This window comes from Calliopsis andreniformis, chromosome 1 (genome assembly GCF_051401765.1).
Source record: "Calliopsis andreniformis isolate RMS-2024a chromosome 1, iyCalAndr_principal, whole genome shotgun sequence".
Taxonomy (NCBI): Eukaryota; Metazoa; Arthropoda; class Insecta; order Hymenoptera; family Andrenidae; genus Calliopsis; species Calliopsis andreniformis.
In genome coordinates this window covers 245294-266572 of record NC_135062.1, presented here as the reverse complement: position 1 = coordinate 266572, position 21279 = coordinate 245294, and the positions used below count along the sequence as shown (strand labels likewise).

At 38.7% G+C, this 21279-nt stretch overlaps 1 protein-coding gene across 1 annotated transcript in view; it reads left to right on the top strand.

Moving 5' to 3' along the window:
* Positions 1 to 21279, top strand: part of LOC143180294 (uncharacterized) — a 66111-nt gene that overhangs the window by 43172 nt on the left and 1660 nt on the right. Inside the window, exon 6 of the mRNA XM_076379925.1 lies at positions 12905 to 13181. Coding sequence (XP_076236040.1) covers positions 12905 to 13181 — 277 coding nt within the window. The remainder of the gene's footprint in view (positions 1 to 12904; positions 13182 to 21279) is intronic.

Sequence of the window (21279 nt, the reverse complement as noted above, 5' to 3'; positions counted from 1 at the left end):
AGGAGATAGAAAACTCAGAGCGGTTTTTTGGAACGTAGCGGGTATAGCGAGGAAGGATGAGGAGTTTTGGGAGTATGTGAGACAGTTTGATTATGTAGGAATGACAGAGACGTGGATGGAAGAGAAGAACTGGGAGAGAATGAAAAATCGTATGCCAAGCGAGTATATATGGAAAATACAACTTGCGGAAAGGAGTGAAAGAAAAGGCAAAGCGAAAGGAGGTGTTAGGTTAGGTATAAAAGAATATTAACAAGTGTTAGGTTAGGTATAAAAGAAAAGAATGAAGGGTTATTGAATAGCGAAGAAGGACAGAAGAGACAGTTGAGATTAGGGAAGGATGTATGGAGAGTGATAGTTGTATACAGCAACGGTGATATGAAGCGAATGGCAACAAAAATAACGGAAAGTGTAGCTGAGAACGAGGGAAGGAGGTTGATAATTGCAGGAGATTTTAACGCCAGAATTGGACATGAAGGTGGAAGGCATGAGCAAGGAACGAATAAGTTTAAAAGAACTGAAAGAGGGACGAAAGACAAGATGGTAAATAGAGAAGGAGAGTGTTTAATAGAGATGATTAAAGAAAGCCGTTGGTCGATTCTAAACGGAAACACGAAAGGTGATGAATGTGGCGAATATACGTATATGAGTACGAATGGTATGACGGTAATTGATTACGTAATAATGAATGAAGATGCGTGGGAAAGACTGAGCGAATTTAGAATAGGTGAGAGAGTGAAGTCGGACCACCAGCCACTGGTCGTAGAAGTGAAAGAGGAAGTATAAATAGCAGAACACAACGAAGCAAAGATAGAGAAGGAAATTATAAATTGAAATAATAGGAGAATAGAAGAGTATAAGAAGGAAACAGAGAAGGCGAATTTTACGCAAGTGGAAGTAGAGCAAATGTGGAAAGAAGTGAGCGTAGCAATTGAAAAGTGGTTACCGAAAAAGAAAATTAAAGTTGAAAGGAAAAGTATTGGATGGAAAAGATGATGGAACAAGGAATGCAAGAGAGAAAAGAGAAAATTAAGAAAGAAGTATAAAGATTGGGAATCGGGTAAAATATGTAGAGAAGAATATATAAAAAGCAGGAGAAATTTCAAGACACTATGCGAAAGATAATGTAAGGAAGGAAATGACAAAATTATGGAAGAGATCAAGAAGATAACAGCCGTAGGACAAGTTCTGAAGTTTTTAAACAAGGAACGGAAGAAGAGAGAAAGAATAAGTGAAAGAATCGGTATGGATGAATGGAGACAACCCTTTAAGGAACTGTTAGAAGGAGTGGATGAAGTGCAAGAAAAATCATCTGAATGTAGAAGAACAAGTGAAGAAGGTGAAGGACTCACTGAAGAGGAGATAGAATTACAAATAATAAGGCTGAAGATAGGCAAGGCAACAGGAATGGATGGAATACCGAATAAAGCGTGGATGTATTGTAAAGGTAACACGAGGAAGAGAATGACTGAGACTATAAAGAAAGTTAGGAATGGTGAGGGATTTCCAGGAGTATGGCGAGAAGGTATCATTTCACCTTGGTATAAAAAAGGAGACCGAGACAAACCTGAAAACTACAGGGGCATAACCCTGCTGAATTCCGCGTATAAGATATACGCGGCAGTGTTGACAGAAAAACTGAAAAGTGAAGTAGAGGAAAACGGAATACTTCCGGACACACAAGCAGGCTTTGGTAAGGGAAGAGGAACCATGGACAACATTTATATTCTACATCATGTAATAGGGAAGGAGTTATCCAAAAAGAAAGGGAAGGTGTACGTCTTCTTCGTAGATCTTAAAGCAGCGTTTGACAAAGTCAACCGTCATACCTTGTGGGAATCGATGAGGAGAAGAGGAGTTGGTAAAGTATTAACTGAAAGGGTGCAAGAGATCTACGAGAAAACCATAAACGTTGTCCGGGTGAACGGCAAAAGATCAGAAGAATTCTACATGGAAAAGAAAGTGAGACAAGGGTGTCCGCTTAGTCCAACACTGTTCGCGATTCTTATGGCGGACCTTGAAGAAGAACTGGCAAAAAGACAGGCAGAGGGGTTGTAGTAGATAGGGTTAAATTCTAGTCTCTGGCATATGCAGATGATTTAGTACTTCTAGCTAAGGAAGAAGCGGAGATGAAGGAAATGATGCCGACGCTTCGAAAATATTTACACAGGAGAGGTCTCGCCTTAAACGTAAAGAAATCGAAAATAATTAAGATCCAAAAAGGTGGTGGAAGAGAGTGGAAAGTTGAATGGCAATGGATGGGAGAGAACATAGAGGAAACGAAGGAATGCGTATATCTAGGGTACTGTATGAGTACCCTTAAAAAAATGGAAGTGAGCAGAGTCAAATAAGAGAGTTAGCGCGAAAGGGTAATTGGCTGATACGTCAAGTATGGGGGTTGAGTGAGAGGAGAATGCGTGATGACTTCCATAGGAGCATAATGTTGTACGATTACTTAATAAAAAGCGTGATAATGTATGGTGCGGAAATATGGGGATGGAAAGAGTGTGAGAGGTTAGAAAGAAGCCAAAAAAGATATATACGCTGGGTATTAGGTTTAGAAAGATGTACACTAGGGTATATGATTTTAGAGGAAACGAAGAAGGATGCGCTAAAAATGAGTGCAAGAGAACGTGCCCTGAAATTTGAGGAAAAAATAAGAGTGAGCTTCGATAGAATTATAACAAGGGAATGTTTAAGAGACAGAGAAGGTAGGATGACCACAGTAAGACAACGCGAGAAAGAAGAATATTTGAGGAGAAATGGATACAGTAAGGAGGGTGTAGATGTGGAGCGAGAGAGAGGAATAGATATAGTTAAAATGATAAGGAATAGGGAAAGAGATATACAGAGACAGGAGAGAATGAGTAGGATAAGAGAGTCAAAGTATAACGTCAGGTATAAGGACTGTGTGACTGTAGGTACTCCTGGATATTTAGGGAGAGAAAAGAGAGGCGTGAATATAAGAACAATTGCTAGAATAAGATGTGGGAACGAAGAAGAAAGGAATAGATACAGGTTAGACGAGGAAAGAAGGGAATTTTCAACACCTGATAGATAAGTGCGAGAAGTGTGAGAGAGTGACAATACAGGTGAACGAATTATTGAATGAGAATGGCAATGATAGAGCGATAGAGTGGATGAGGAGTGTGAAAAGCAAACGGAAGGAGCGAATGAGAAAGGATGAATGACAGCGCGAAAAAAGATGTAATGACCAAGTTCCCTAATCTAGGTCAGTAGGTTGATTTGATTAATAAAACATATAGTCCATGTTAATTTTAATCTTTGGTCAATTAGTGTAACGCTTGCTTTTACATTTTTAAAATTAAATCTCAACATATTTAATATGAAGGGTGAGACACCTAAGGTTTGCACCTCAAATTTCTTTCTTATTTTTAAAGATACGTCAAATGTCTTAAGGATAAAGTTGAATGGTTCAATGGAACTCACACAATGCCAAACAGTTTTTTTTGTCGTGTTTTTTGAGATATCAAGATCATCTTCATTTTTTCAAATGGAAAAAAGTGAAATGAAAAATGATCTTTTTAATCACCCACAATGACAGCCTCTTTTAGTACGAGTTCAGTAACTATTATTATTCTCATAATCTACAGGGTGTCCCAAACTAAGTACGGGAGTCAGAAATGGGAGATTCCTGGGGTGATTCTAAACAACATTCTCCATTGCACAAATATCCTCCGAAGCTTTGTTAACCAGTTATTAACGAAAAACCCTGACCAATCAGAGACCGCGAATAGCGAGCCCTCGGCCGACCAGTAACAAGCCACAAGCTACGCGGAGCGTCTGCTATTCACATGCTCGAGGCTTGTACAAGAAATTCAAAATGTTTACGTCAATGCTCAATTTCTCCTAAACTATTGGATGAAAAATTATTAAAAAAATTAGGACCACGTTAACTATTGAGACATATATTATAGAATTTTTTCAGATTTTTAAATTAATTATTCAAGTTGTAAAAAATAAAAAACGAGAAGAAAGAATTTTAAAATGCCGATTTAGTAAAGTAATGCCACACTAAAAAAAAAAAAAAATAAAAAGCAATGTTTTCGTAGTTCCTACGGATTGTACGTTATTTTACTGTGTATTAAAACATTGAAAACTCTACACGAATACTTATTTCATAATGAATGAACAAAAATTGGCCGTATTAGTTGCTATAATCGGTAAAAAGTATGGAAACATTGATTTTTATTTTTTTAATTATGACGGACCAAAGCAAAATATGTTTAAATGAACTGAGATTAATAATATGACTATAGTAATAGGAGTAATTACTATTGGTGAAACTCACCCATTCGGAGAAGAATTCACCTGCTGCCTGAACACTTGTTCCATTGGGTCACTGTACCGATCCCGATCACTGAGGGATGATGCCCAGGTAGCGTTGATCGCAGGTACAACGGCACAAGAAGCCACTTTGCATTTACAACAGTTCGCGATCACTAACACTGATCACTTCACTAAACGAGCACTTGACCTTTTAATGACCGACAACCGATTACCTTGAAACGTTCTGTGGCATTCCGTAAATAAAAACAAGATGTTACGAAATTACGATCGATACTGACGATTTTTTCCGAAGTCTCTTTCCTCGTGCCCTCGCATCCCTTCAGCACGACTTCTCGGGGTGTAGCTTCGTCAAAATACTCGAATTTGATTTGCTAGCTGACACCAACAAGGTTGGATCTTCCTCGGTTACTTTTTTTAGTAGAGGTAGTAGTCTCCCCTTCGAGTCGAAAAAGTCACAAGCAAATTCATGGGGAAAAGCAAAGGCATATCGGATTAGCGTAAGAGACCGTAACAAGTGTCTCGCAGATGTGACCGGTTATGATCACAGGTATTGCCCTGCCTAGTTAGAAGGAGCCATCCGTACCCGAGACCGAAGGCCGCGAGGGTCGCGTCTCGTTTACCATGGAAGTCCTTTCGATGCATTCGGACGGATGAAATATGGAATTGCCCGTTGTTAAGAAGCGAGTTGGGGAAACTCTTTTGCTCTTAAACATTTGGTCAACGAATGTCTGGCAGAGACTAATTCGTCGCTGCATCGGGGGTTAAATACATCAATTGTATTCGAATCCCTTTCACTATTTCGTTGTCTGGGTCTTGCGACTGAGCCTTGCTTTTTATCACGCTGCACATGTAGTGACCGTACATTTATTCTTATTGTTTGCCCTGCTATCTTTCAAAATATTTTTATGAAACAAAATCGAAAAAATAAACACATATTCGTTGAAATATTCCGAAGGGAGAAACGTATTGCCATTGTATTGAATTTAATTTCCAAGTGGTTTATAAAGGAGGCCCTGATTTTACATGTACCTAAATGCATTTACGTGCATGTAAATGATCCGTCAAATCTTTAATACATGGGTAAGCCTCCCCTATAGGTCGAAAAGGTTTACAAAAATTGGGGAAGAGAGAAACAAACATCGGATGATCACTGTGTGTGTGTGTGCCGTAATAAAATGCATGCCGGTCGCAGGACTCTGATATTGAAGTAACTAAAGAATGAGAATACAATTGCCGTATTTTCTCCTCATCGACGAGTTTGTCTGTCTATGCGAGACATCCGTTGACCAAATGTTTAACGTGCAGAAGCTTTCCCGAACTGGCGTTTTAACAACGGGCAATTCCATTTTTCATCCGTCCGAATGCATCGAAAGGACTTCCATGCTAAACGAGAGGCGACCCTTGCGGTCTTCAGTCTCGGGTACCGATGGCTCTTGCGAACTTGCAGGGCAATACTTGTGATCATAAACGGCCACATCTGCGAGACACTCGTTACGGCCTTCGCTTTTCCCCATGAATTTGCTTGCGACTTTTTCGACCCGAAGAAAAAACTACCACCTCCACTTAAGAAAGTAACCGAGGAAGATCCAACCTCGTTGGTGTCAACTAACAAATCAAATTCGAGTATTTCGACGAAGCTACACCCCGAGAAGTAAGTCGCGCTGGAGGGATGCGAGGGCACGAGGAAAGAGACTTCGGAAAAAATCGCCAGTATCGATCGTAATTTCGCCGTTGAAGTGTGTAACATCTTGTTTTTATTTACGGAATGCCGCAGAACGTTTCAAAATAGTCGATTGTCGGTCATTAAAAGGTCAAGTGCTCGTTTAGTGAAGTGATCAGTGTTAGTGACCGCGTAGTGTTGTAAATGCAAGGTGTCTTCTTGTGGTTTTGGATACCTGCGATCAGCGCTACCTGGGCATCATCCCCAAATGATCGGGATCGGCACAACAACCCAATGGAGCAAGTGTACAGGCAGCAGGTGAATTCTTCTCCGAATGGGTGAGTTTTACCGATAGTAATTACTCGTATTACTAGAGTCATATTATTAATCTCAATTCATTTAAACATTTTTTGCTTTGGGCCGGCGTAATTAAAAAAATAAAAATCAATGTTTCCGTACTTTTTACCGATTATAGCAACTAATATGTCCAATTTTCGTTCATTGATTATGCAATAAATATTATTGTACAGTTTTCAATGTTTTGATACACAGTAAAATAACGTACAATCCGTAGGAACTACGAAAACATTGCTTTATATTTTTTTTACTATAGCATTACCTTACTAAATCGGCATTTTGAAACTCTTTTTCCTCGTTTTTTATGTTTTACAACTTTGTTAAGTATTTTAAAAATCTGAAAAAATTCCAAAATATTTGTCGGGATAGCTAACATGTTGCAGCATTTTTGGTTATAATTTTTCCTTCATAGTTTTAACAAAATTGGTCAATATCCTTCTTGTCTCTCGTTTTTTATCTTTTACAATTTTGTTAATTAATTTAAAAATCTGAGAAAATTCCACAACATTTGTCGCGATAGCTAAGGTGTTCCTAATTTTTTTCATAATTTTTTGTCCAATAGTTTATGAGAAATCAACATTAACATTGTCTTTTTTTTCTGCAACTTGGCTAATAGTTTAAAAATCTGAAAAAATTCCACAATATGTGTCGCAATAGTTAGCGTGTCCCTAAGTTTTTTCATAATTTTTCATCCAGTACTTTAGAAGAAATTTGGTAATAACGTGTAAAGGTCTCGAGTTTCTTGTACAAACCTCGAGCACGGTGAGTAGCAGACGCTCCGCGTAGCTTGTGACCTGTCGCTGGTCGGCCGAGGGCTCGCTATTCGTGCTCTGTGATTGGTCGGGGTTTTTTGTTAATAACTTGTTAACAAAGCTTCGGAGGACATTTTTGCAAAGGAAAATGTTGTTTAGAATCACCCCAGGAATCTCCCATTTCCGGCTCCTGCACTTACTTTGGGACACCCTGTATATCCCTACTCGATATCGGGTCTGAGATTCGAACAGCTGATCGCAATCGCACACCTGTTCGAACGTCAACTGTATCAGCTGAAAAACGATTCATAATTCGAATGTACCGTGTTTGTAGTCAGTGCAACTGAATCTCCTACCGAAGGTGACCTTCGGTTGGTCATGAATGCTCACATACTACGATTTTCGCGGATGAGACTAAGGCTCGAAATTTAACCTATTTTTAAACAGTTGCTGTAAACGGGTTCTGAAGGATTGTTGTTGGAGCATTCATGTACACTGTCTTTTTCAGTGGATCCCACAAGAAAAATCCAGTGGATTTAAATCAAGCGAACGTGCTGGCCATAAAACGGATACAACTCGTTCAATCCATTGGGTTAGGAACCTACAATCCAACGTTTCTCTTGCATAATGTGTAGAACAGCCGTTATGTTGGTACCACATATCATGACAGTTTTGTGAAGAGACATCTTTCAACAAAATTTTCAGATCTTCTTGCAAAATTGAGCATATTTATGTCCTGTGATCATTCCGGTAATTAAGTGTAATTTACGCTGCATTATCTTTGGTGGTTAATTTCACGAAGCCAGTGCAGATTATCAACAAATTAATAATGGACGTTCCGTAGATTAATTCAGTCATGATTACTATGGCGCTTCGTCCGTAAACAAGACATTAGGAAGAAGTGAACGTTTTTGTTACAATCCCCATTGACAAAAATTAATTCGATTTTGAAAGTCGCTTCCGTGTAATTCCTGATGTAGCGATATATGAAATCGATGAAATTTATGTCGGGCCAGAATTCGTATTTCACTACTTGGACTCATGCCTACTTCTCGGGCAATTTTTCTCGTACTCATATGTGGGTTGATAGTTATAGCTGCTAAAACATTTATTTTAGTGTCTTCATTACTCGCAGAATTATTGCGTTTACGCTTTATACGTTTCTTCTATCCGTGACATTAAATGACCTTGAATAATAATAGTCACAGAATCCTTAATGAAAGAGACTATCATTGTAGCTGTAGTTGACTATATTATATGTCTACTTACTCACTATCCAATAAAGGGTACAATCGAATTTCGGAGTTATATTATTAACCTTAATTTATCTAAACACTTTTTGCTTTGGTCCGTCAGAAATCAAAAAATAAAAACCGATGTTTCCGTACTTTTTACCGATTACAGCAACTAATACGTCCAATTTTCGGTCATTCCTTATGAAATAAGTATTCTAGTACAGTTTTGAATGTAGTAATACACAGTAAAGTAACGTACAATCCGTAGGAACTACGAAAACATTGCTTTTTATTTTTTTCACTATGGCATTACTTCACTAAATCGGCATGTTTAAATTCTTTTTCCTCGTTTTTTATTTTTTACAACTTGGGTAATTAATTTAAGAATCTGAAAAAATTCTATAATGTGTGTCGCAATAGCTAACGTATTCCTAATTTCTTTCATAATTTTCCATCTAATAGTTTAAGAGAAATTGAGCAATAACGTAGAGATTTTGTGCTTCTTTTACAAGAGTCGAGCACAGCAAGTATTGAACGCAACGCGTAGCTTGTGCCCTGTCACCGGACGGCCGTCCGTCCGCTATAAGCGCTCTCTGATTGGTTGATATTTCTCGTTAATAACTCGTTAGCGAAGTTCCTTTTCGCTAAGGACAAAGTTGTTTAGAATTACGCCAGGAATCACCCCTTCTCGGGAGTTACACTTATTCTGGGACACCCTGTATATTATTTATTGTTTACTAAGCGCATAAATAATAACGCTGTTAGTGAATACTCGCAACGTCTCGCACGTATTGCAAACAGTTCGTAGTTTAATGTATACCTTTTCATAGATTAGAATTGTTTTATAATGGAAACAACTTTGTTTACAAATTTTTCGAGCTGTCTTGAATTTTGTAGACAGAATCATCCGGTGTTGTTATACGGTTGGAAGCATATTTATCGATTCTGTCTCCACCTCAGTCATTAGCTTATCGTACTCGGCTACTGGACGTTCTTCTAAATTCATTCAATTGAACGATATTTACTGGCGAAAATCTAATTATCTGAATATAGTAAATGATTATTGATGAAAAATAATTTCTAAACTATCTTCACTTGCTACATTTCTATCTATGCAAATGTCACCGATACTGAACCCAAACGAACTGTTTGCAACAAGAACAGGACTTTGCTAGTATTCACTAACGGCGTTATTATTTATGCGTTTATTGAACAAAAAGCAATATATATCATAATACAATGATGAAAGCATTATAAAGATATATGTTGTCACGTTCATCGAATTTCACACTATCCCTTATAGCCCCTCTCGGCAATGACACTGAAAAGTAGACACACCCTCGCGGTCATTATCTCTCGAAGGTAGAGCTAAGAACTTTTACCTTCGCCCTGTTTAGCAATGATACCTGAGAGGTGATATATCTTAGCGGTCATTGTGTCTTAAAGGCAGAGATAAGCCCTTTTTTTAAAAACCCTAAAAATTACTACTTCGCACACTACAAACCATACTTCGCCTCAACATTCCAAAAATTCCACAACTCATAGAATCTCCAACATCACCGAATTCCTCAGATTCCACACACACCGAATTCCTACTGCGTTGTGACCGCCCCGCCGAGCCGTATTCGGACTAGGACGGGCGTGCAGGATCCGCCCACTACGCGTCCCACGCCTTGACTTTCCCGTGGACGCCAGGTATCTTGCGATAACAGCGTGGAACGCGTCCTTCCGTTTTTCGAATCGCGGCCCAGGCTAGATCTTAGCGCGGAGAGGGGCGAAGTTCTTTCAGGCGTAAGGTGAGGAACGTGATTTTGGGTTCTTACGGTAAGAACGCCAGTCAAAATACGGTTTTCTGGTATAAAGAGAAATATATTCTAGCGAGAAATGTACAGGTCTTAATCGAGGTTATTACACGCGCTGTCCCACGACACGTGATCGCGTGAAGGTATTCGTTTCTCGCTACAGCGATCGCATTATAAAGGTTTACGATCGGCGACGAGGTTGAAACGCATGTTCGGCGCGCGTTAGAGATCCGCCCGCGTGGCTGCCGTTACAAAGATACGACACCAGCAAGCCGAAGATATTTCCGCACGCGACAACCGTTTGCTATTACGCCGCTAAGCCGCGGGCTCGCTGTTCATTCGAGCCTGCAGGCTCCGAGAAACCCGACCGCGAAGGCTTTCTTTCTGTCGCACGGTTTACACGACCACTAGGAGTCGGCCCTCTCGAAATTTCGCGTTCGAACCGAGCTATTTCAAGTCAACCGCGGAGAAAAATGGGGGAAGACTTACCACCTGCAACCCAGTCGACGTCTCGTACAAGAATGCTTGTACACGATGCTTCCCCCACCGTGTCCCGATTGGCTCGCTCGTGTCACGCGACCTCGCGACCAATAATTATCGGCGCCGTTCAAATGATTACCGGTGATTGGCAGGGACCCATTGAGTCCCCCTGGAACCTGGAACTCTTCTTGCGGTGAGGATCGCAGACGCAGTATTAGACGCTGTACTTCCGGGTCTCGCTGACATCATCTGCCCACGAGATGGTTCCTGTAGCAGCATCCCCGCGCCTCTCCGGTGATGACTTTTTCCCGGAACGCGGAGCGAGGTGACCAACCTCGCACGCGTCGGCTGGTTCCCATCCATCGGTGCATCCTCATACAACCGTGGCGCAGCCCTCCCATTGTGCGCCCTCCGTGAGTTGGTTCAATGAGCCACGACATCCTCCCAATTTAGGCATCGCGTTACTCGCCGGGTGTAGTGACTCTGTAGCGGCTGGTATCCTGGCCGCTCCCTGATTCCGAAGATCCGCTGCAAGAGACCGCTTTGGTGACTCCGTAGTTGTCTAGCCCCTGCCTCCTGCCAATGCTTGCATCTAGGCCGCCGAGATAACCATGGTAGCTTGAGCATAAAGAGATGTTAGTAACACGTTAGATTCCCGATGGTGCGCACTAAAGGCCCCTCTTGGCCCAGGAACGGTTCGGCTTTGTGACTTGCATTTGTGCCACGTCACACTACATAGCAAATTCCTTAGACTCAGATATACCAAATTCCTCAGATTCCACACACACCAGATTTCCTACATAGTAAATTTCTTAGATTTAGACATACAAAATCCTCCTCCACCCGTCGTGACTCCATTAGAAGACGCGAAGCCTGCTTTCAGAGCTCAACCTTCCCATTCCCCTCTTCCTGTTATTCTCCTGACACTAACGGTCTCCTCTCCACTTCCCTCTCAGGTATGCGAAGCTGGGCTTCGGCGCCTGAGATCTCATCTTCCTCTCCCGCTCAGGGACAGGAAGCTTGCCTTCGGCGCCTGAGATCCTTCCTCTCAGGAACGCGAAGCTTACCTTCGACGCCTGAAATCTCCTTCTGTTCCTCGTATACAGCCACGCAAGCCTACACATTGCACCCAAGAAATCTTTATCCTCACTTCACGATAACGTTATTCAATCGTCCGTCCCTGAGTCCTACTTCAAATCAACGCCCTGGTAACGCATTCCAACTTAGGACGTGACAATGTTTTTCATAAAACCATTCGTTTCAGAACTCAATTTCGCACAAAATATAATCTAATTAGGATTGCTATTATTTTGTTTATAGTGTAAAAATTAAAAATTTTATTTCATCCATATTTTGTGTTCTAGTTCATAGTATTCAGATACAAATTTTTAAAAAGATCTATCAACATTTAGTCTGGGAAAACAACAAAAATATACTATCTTTTAATATATTTTTTAAACAAATTGATATTTTCAAAAATTGATTATATAGGTGGATTCATCGTTGAGAAATGTATAATCGTTCCATTTACATCTTTTCGCTAGAGGGAATTGTTTTCGAGATATTAAGCTAAATATGTTTTCGACCCCAACTTTGGGTGTAGTTGTTACCCCTTTAACATGAATATCAGCAGAGAAAAAGATATGTGTATCTTATATTTTTAGGTAATCTACAAATACACCAAATTTCATAAATATCGGACATTTACACTTCGGGATATTTTCTTGTAAGCCTTGAACTGTACTCGCGTGCCACACAAACCTTCATGTTTGGTCTTTCGGAAAGCCGCTCGTTCAAGAATAGCGTAGTTCAATTTTAAGAATCTTACACAAGTGAAAGCATTGGCTCACAAAAGTTGAAGCGCCAAAAATGTCATATGTTGTCCATGTATTACATGTCTGCCTGTAATATCATTTCTTTTTAATCGTTCTCGTTTTCTTCTCAAGTCCAACGCCGCTAGAACAGAGATACCGTCTTTCAGCCTTAGAATTGAGGTTGTTGCCAACTTAAGAGCGCAGCGTATGAGTAGCATCAGACCAACGTCAATGTATTGTCATTATTATATGTATGTAGTTTAAATGTAGGTGCGTCTACCTATTCATAACAGCATAGATTCTGTGCTGTTAAGTGAGCAATAACCCTTTGTAGTACATCTTTCTGTAGACTGGGCAACAGGCCACATTTACGGCTTATATGGGAATATATACTGTGAATGACTAATCTTATTAAATTAAATAATTAATTTATTACCAAAATATTAAAATGCTGTAGAAAACAAGACATAACAGTCAAAGTATTTTTAATCAACAGAAACACGCCATTCCATCGTATTGTGTCGGGATATTGGTGTCAAGGTGGTGATATTACAAAATTCAATGGTAGTGGAGGAAGTTCCATATATGGTGATTCATTCGAAAATGAAAATTTTAATTTACGTCATGCTGGTCCTGGTGTTTTATCTATGTATAGCAACAATGAAAACAAAAACGATTCTAAATTTAATCTTACATTTAAACGATTGGATACAATGAATGGAAAGCACGTCGTCTTTGGAAAAATTATTTCGGGGTTCTCAAATATTTACAAGGTATACAGACTTTGTTTCTTAACGACATAAATTATTTTAAGTTTTATGAATGTTTGTAACAATATGTAATAATATTTAAGATTTTGGATCATAAAATACAGTCACTGTCACTAGATGTTGTTACTACTACTGTCAGCTGGAAATAAGTTTTAACGTCACTTTTAATCCTCGCCCGGCGGAGTCTACTTGCACACTGAGTTCACCGCTCATGGTCATAAATGATCCGCCATACGAGAATTAATGTTTTACAAACAATAGAAATCTACTTAATTAAAATTGTTGCTTCTTGCGTAAACAACTATTATTTAATTCGTTAATTTGGCTTCTGTATTTGAAGAATTATTATACGTTAGACATCAAAAGCTGAGATTAACTCTGTTTTTTCTTTATGGAAAAGTACAGGTTGATCAGCTTAACTGGAAACGCTGAAAAGGCTACGTCTGGTGACATGAGCCACAATTGACACTACCGCAGAAGCTGCAACAAAGGGTATAGCCGCATAAGGAGGTCAAAAGTGCCCCCAAACCAAATTCGACTTGCGATGAGCTATTCAATAGGTTATGCAAAAAAACGATTTATGCCAAGTTTTAACCTTGTATTTCATCCGAGGAGGTAGTAATGGGGAAAAATCGAAATTCATGTTTTTGGCCAATTACGCCAATTTTTTTGTATAAAAAATTCTGAAAAAAATCAGAGACATGGCAGTTGTCAATACACATATTCCAGAATTATTTGAGATTTTTAGATTAAAAATTCTACCTGTGAAAAATAAAAAACCCCAAAAATTGTAAAAATATTGTAAAAAAAATTTCGTATTAAAGCAGATCTGTTACCACAACCATATTTTTACAGTGAATAAGTATTATTGCTAACAATATTCTGAATTTTTTTCAGATTTTTGGTTTTGGTGCGTCATGTCGAGAAAAATTAAAAACTGATTTTTTCATAGTTTTCTGCCGGCAGAGTTATTTCTGTGCAGAATTTTCGTATAAGATTTGTTAAATAAATGTTTTATATTAGGATTTTGAATGAATTGATATATAATAAAACGGAGTAAGAATTAAAAAAGTTGATTGAACAATGCAAGCGAATTACATTCTATAAAAGTGACCATCGGATCAACAGCGTCGGTGACGCAGCAGTGAAGTGTCGAGATGCTAAACCGCTACAAAATATTTTAGTGCGTGTTCGAGACTCGTTCAGGTGCATTTTTTTAACGCTTATTTTGAATTCTTGACTATGTATGATCAATATTTATTGACTATAATGATCAATATTTATTTACAAGTGTTCTAAAAATATTCAAACAATATCTTACCTCATATGGACGGAAGAATTATTTTGAAGCAGGTATGGGAATACCTAGGTATGGGTCGTAGAGGAATCGAGCCTTCACGGCAGGGCAGAGACGAAACGCTTTCTGACAGGCAGAAAACTACGAAAAAATCGGTTTTTAATTTTTCTTGACATGGGGCACCAAAACAAACAATCTGATAAAAATTCAGAATATTGTTATCAATAATACCTACTTACTATAAAAATATGGTTGTGATATCGGATCTGCTTTAATACGAAATGAGCATTTTTTTACAATTTTTGGGGTTTTTTATTTTTCACAGGTAGAACTTTTAATCTAAAAATCTCAAATAATTCTAGAATATGTGTTTTGACAACTAACATGTCTTTGATTTTTTTCGGAATTTTTTAGCCAATACCATTGGCGTAATTGGCCAAAAACATGAATTTCGATTTTTCCCCATTACTACCCCCTCGGATGAAATGCAGGGTTAAAACTTGGCATAAATCGTTTTTTTTTGCATAACCTATCGAATAGCTCATCGCAAGTCGAATTTGATTTGGGGGCACTTTTAATCTCCTAATTCGGCTATACCCTTTGTAGTAGTTCCTTTCATGTCGGTAATTCGACAAGACTGCATTGAACTTTGCCTATACCAGTGAACCTGTCAATTTAATCTTTTAACTCAAGTAAATAGTGTATGAATGTGTTACGTCTTAACTAGTCGTTTCGAGCGACATAGATCGACCTTAAGGATTCTTACTCTAGTATTAAAGCAGATCTTGATTGAACTTATCTTGCACGTGAATGAGTAAGGAGAGAAAAGAAGTGAGCTGGTAGTTGTGCTTTGGTTTAACAGTTTCATACATTTAATGAGATATAAATTACACACCAACTCTTTCTTGCTGTCTGTATAATCTTAACATTGTCACCTTGTAGGTTTAGCTGGTTGCTAGTCGTTCGCGCTCGCTTCTCGACACGGTTTCCTCAGTGCACGCACCGCCCTTTCTCGAACTTCGTGGATCCTCTTGACGCGGTTTAAGGAGGTGGATTCGGATTTCACGTATTACACTTGCGATACCATTCAACTCTTACGCGGTTTTATGTTAAACGTTACAATACGCCCTCACTGTTACGATGTTACAGCTCTCGCGTTGGTGGTGATCAGAGATTCGCTCTGATCTTTGACTGACTCGATATAACTCAAAATTCAACTTCTCTTGTGCGCTGTCAATTCTTATTGTTATAGTATTCCTTTTTATTGTAATGGTAATGGTACGGTCTTGTCTTTCTTCTTGCACGGGACATCGACGAGGCAGCAACGACTTCTGCGCCTTGCGCAATAAACATTTCTGATTGCTTCATACAGTACCGGACAAATGAATTCGGACAAAAATATTTTTGTTTCCCTACACTATGACATTGTTGGTGGGAGAAGGCCACTCTGTGTTTTGTTTTCTATTAGTTGAAAGCTAGCTCACGTGGAAGTTAGAGGTAGATATTTACTCTATATTACGTATAAGATAGGTTTTATTCGAATTTGCTTGGACAAAAGTATTCGGACGTTTCATTTATGCGTGTAATTTATTTTTTAATATTGATATATTTGTTAAATTCTTTTTTTGTGCTTTTATTCTATTCTTACGAAGATGGTGCGAGGACAAAGTTTACCGAAATATATGAAGGAACAGGTTGTAAATGCTTTACAAAATGGTGAATCCATATCTGACGTTTCCCGACGCTTTAACATCGCAAAACAAACCGTGTACTGCATTCAAAAGCGATTTCAAGAACGAGGACACTTAGAAAATAAATTAAAGTCTGGCCGTCCGAAAAAGACCTCGATTAGACAAGACAGGCAAATACGACGTCTGTCAATTGCTGATCCCAGGAGGACTGCAGTAGAGATCCATAGAAGTTTAATCGAAACTGACGACTTGGACGTTAGTGTGCGTACAGTACGACGTCGTCTAATGTCTTTTGGGTTACATGGACGACATGGAGTAAAGAAACCATTGATTTCGAAAAAGAATAGGATGGCCCGACTTAAATTTGCTCGGGAACACCTTCATTGGTCAATAGAAGACTGGTCCAATGTACTTTTCAGCGACGAAAGTAAATTTAAATTATTTGGATCTGATGGAATTCAGTGGGTACGTCGACCAAAAGGTCAAAGATTCAACGTGCGTTATCAAATTCCCACAGTAAAACATGGAGGAGGAAGCATTATGGTTTGGGGGTGCTTTTCCGGTCACGGCGTTGGTCCATTGCGGCAAATTAAAGGTATAATGAAGAAGGAACAGTACATAGAAATATTAGAGACAGACATGTTGCCTCATGCAAGGGAAATCATGGACGAAAATTGGATATTCCAACATGATAATGATCCAAAACACACCTCTTGTGCCGTGAAAAATTGGATTCGTGTAAATAATGTGAACGTTCTTAAGTGGCCATCGCAAAGTCCGGACCTAAATCCGATAGAACATCTTTGGGAACATTTGAAACTATCCATAAAAAATGAAAAATTTCTAAATACTGCTAAATTGTACAACACTCTTTGCCAAAAATGGCAAAACATTACTCCTGCTACATTAAATAGTCTTTTGAAATCTATGCCCAAAAGAATGCAGGCAGTTATTGATTCTAGAGGTTATTCTACTAAATATTAATTTATTCTTTTATTTTCATGAATAACATTCGTTTATATTATAATTTTTTCAAGATATAAGTTTTGTCCGAATACTTTTGTCAATCAAATTTTTGTTTATTGTTCAAAATATATATTTTATGTTACAATTTGCTAAATTGGTTTACATACATTATTTATCACCCTGACTTTCATAAACTGCTCAATTCATTTTATATTAATATCGTGACTTATTCATAAAAACTAAGAGAAATCATTTGTCCGAATACATTTGTCCGGTACTGTATATACTTCTTCTGCCAGGTCCCCTTGTACGTATGTCGTTACTACGTCCATTTGGTGAACTTCCATTTCTTTTTCTACAACAATAGCAAATAGCGTACGAATAGTTCCATATCTGGCAACTGGAGCAAAAACTTTTTCAAAATCTATTCCAGGTTTTTGTTCGAAACCTCGGGCAACTGACCGTGCCTTGTACTTATCTATTTTTCTGGATTTATTCCTCTTTATCTTGTACACCTATTTACTTGACAGAATCTTTTTACCCTTTGGTCTGTTCGCTAAGTTCCATGGTGCAGTTTTCCAACTGGGCGTTGTATTCTGACATCATGGCTTCTAGTCACTTTTCTTTATGCTTCTGACACATAATATCATTCACACTAGTAGGTTCTACTAGTCTGTTATTTCCACACACATTCGCTTCTTGATATATTTTTCGAGGTCTACTCGGTTTACCAGTTTTCTCTATTTTTGGTCTTCATCGTCCTCTCTTAGGGGTTTCAAACTGAGCTGGCTCTTAGACTTCTTCTTCTGATGAATATTGTGAAATCTCCTCTATTTTATTTGTTACTTCATTTGGTTCAGGATCTTTTGTAACTTTTTTCTCTTCAATTTCAAGCGAAGGATTGAATGTTTCTATTCCCATCTTGTACAGCACTTTTGCCTTTTTCTAGAAAATGCACGTCACATCGCTTGATTATTGTTTTGGTTTCTGGTTTGCCAGAGCCTGTATGCCTTAGACCCTGCTGAGTATCCGACGAGAACGTACGATTCCCCTTTGGCCTCAAATTTTCCAAATCGTTTATTTTTCTTTAAAGCAATGGCTTTACTTCCAAAAATTATAAAGAATCCAACATGGGATTTTCTCCCTGTCCAGGCTTGGAATGGCTTCTCATTGTTTAATGCTTTCGTCGGGCACCTATTTCGAATAAATGCTGCTGTATTTACATCTTCTGTCCATAGACTTTGAGGTAGCTTTGATTCTAGCAACATGCACCTTACCATCTCTACAAGTGTGCGATTAGCTCACTCTGCTACACCATTCTGTTGGGGAGTATACTCTTCCGTTAGTTGTCTCTTTATTCCTTCTTCCATTAAAAATCCGTTAAATTCTTTGGACAGATATTCTCTTCCATTATCCGTTCTTAACTTCTTGATACGGTATCCTGTCTGTTTTTCCACGCCTTTTTTATAAATTTTAAATGCATTTAGAACGTCGGCTCGACTTTTTAACATATATACCTCCATGTATTGTGTCTTGTCATCTATAAAGGTGACAAAATATTTTGCACCACCGAGGGATCTCGTATCCATGGGTCCACAAATGTCTGAGTGTATTAACCCTAAAAGATTTTCCTCTCTTGTTTCAAACAGCTTGTGAGAAATCTGTTTTATTTGCCCTTTGCTACATACTTCACATTCCATTTTAACATCTTGGACACTTTCATTAAATCCTCGCACCATGTCTTGTGCCTATAACATTTTTGAATCCGTTAAATTCAGATGACCATACCTGGCATTCCATGCCATCTCATTATTTTGTCTGTCGAAACTTGTACTGTATTTGACTTTGCTCTGTTTAATTCATTAAGCAGATACAGTTCCCCTTGGCGCTTTGCGGTTAATGTTATTGTTCAATCCATGCGTCTTATTTCTGCATAATTCTTGGTGAATAGTACCGTGTAATCATTATCAGTTATTTTAGATGGTGACATAATATTATTGCGTAGTTCAGGTACAAGCATTGTGTTATGCAAGGTTATATTATTGAACCAACCTCTGCGCGCAGCAACTTTTAATTTCACATCACCTATGCCTACAGATGCCACGCTTTCTTCTGTTGCAGTGAATATTTTGCTCTTTTCTTTTATTATGCTTTTATTAAGTGCTGATTTCTGCACTCCTCAACCAGTAGGTTTGGTGATGCTCTCAACCATTCTAAATTTTGAATCCACATTCTCACATGCTCGCATTAATTCGCGCAATAGTAATTCCGGATATGTATAAAAATACGTACATGTATAAAATATAAAATTAAGAGGATAATAATACAAAGGAGAGACATTATAATTTTACCAATGAGGTAGTATTCGGCAAGGATTTGAGAAACATTCGCAAAACTATTGTTCACGTGAAAATAACGGGAACGAGTACAATCAACAAGGGATTCCCCATAACACTGTGTGTTGTTGATGCATCCGTTGCGAATGACAATTTTATTATTATTAAGTTTATTGGAGAACTGGGTGTCCAGAGATTCTACGCATTAACCGTACGTTAATATCGGGTTGCTACAACGGCAGCTTGTTACAGGATTCGAGAGATGTTTGCGACTTACTTTATGCTAACGCCAAATATCGGGTGGCGACCAACCGTCACGACGACAATAATTCCTCGCGGGAAAGGAAAAGAAAAGAAAAAAAAGTTTTAATCATTACGGAACGTAACAAATAACAATAATGATATTTTGATCATTTGTTTGGAAATACATATTTATTAGACAATTAAATAAATAAATCTTCTTGGACGAGGAGCCAGCGGGCCCCCTTTTCTCTTAGTCTCTCTTCCCTAGTCGTTTGGCGGGTAGGTCTCGTTTCTATTGCAGTTTGTATTGCGTCTTCACATTAAATCCTTTCCGTGCCATAGCGGGTTTGGTTTACTTCCACCTTTACTAAAAACTGCGGACGATGAAAATTTTGCTACCCAGCACACTCGGAGAAGGGCGAAATGTCTGGAGACCCAAGATTGCAGCATACCCTGAGCCCTTCTGTAGCCGGCATGGAACGGGGTTGAGCTGTCTTACCGGAGAAGCTTAACGAATGAATCCCCCGACGGTATGAAGACCAGACATGCCAGTTGCTTGGTATTTTCCAATTCCTCTTTTCGCTTCTCGACAGTTTCGCCTAAGATGGTCCGACTTTCCGCAGGCTCAGTAAGTATTCCTGTCTTCTGACTTCCTTCGACGGAATGCAATGTCTCCGTATTCCTTTTTCAACGATGACTTTCTTCCCGACGTCATTCCGCCCATCCCCAAAAGCTGTCCTATATAGGGGGACGTCATGTCGGCCGACCCCTAATATCCCACGTTAGAAGATGCCTTACAGGCCATCTTCTTGCACGGTTATCCACATGAGGTACGAATCCCACTTCTAACACTAGTATTAAAAATTTGGGAAACAAGTATTAACACAAGAAGTGTACACTAGAGCTTTATTTACAATGGATACTTTCGGTATTTATGCAACTAGATTTGCATATAATCAAATGTGCGTGCTGTCTCCGTAACAGCTATCAAAGGATTCTCTCTGCCTCTTGGTAATTTTAAATGTGTCTTCATGTGTTGTCTCTTGGATCTTCGTTGCGAGCATGGCAGACGATGACCACGTATGCTTGCAACAATATGAACGTATGTTGTCTTAGTTTTTTAGTTATACGCTATTTTGTGTTGCGTAAAACGCTGGCTCAGATCCCGTAAAAATAAGGAAAATGTGAGACACTTTTGGAGGATAGTTTCTAGATACGAAGATAATGAAAAAAATTTTAAATGCACATATGGCTGAAAACGCATAGTTCTTTAGTTGCATGGTATTTTATATTGTATAAAATGCTGGCTCATTTCTTGTCTGCACGTCGTGTTATTCTCTTTAAGGTTTTACTAGGCCCAGAGATATTCCGGCTCCTTGAACAAGTGGCACACAATGGTAGATCGTAAAGGAAATATCGTACTGTACGCAATATATAAAATAGTGTATGACTAAGAAACTAACAATCAGTGTTTCCGGATCTATGTGAGGATGAACTTTTTTCATTGTTTTCGCGTCTAGAATCTACCCTAAAAAAATATCCCACGTGTTTGGAAACACCCTCTATAA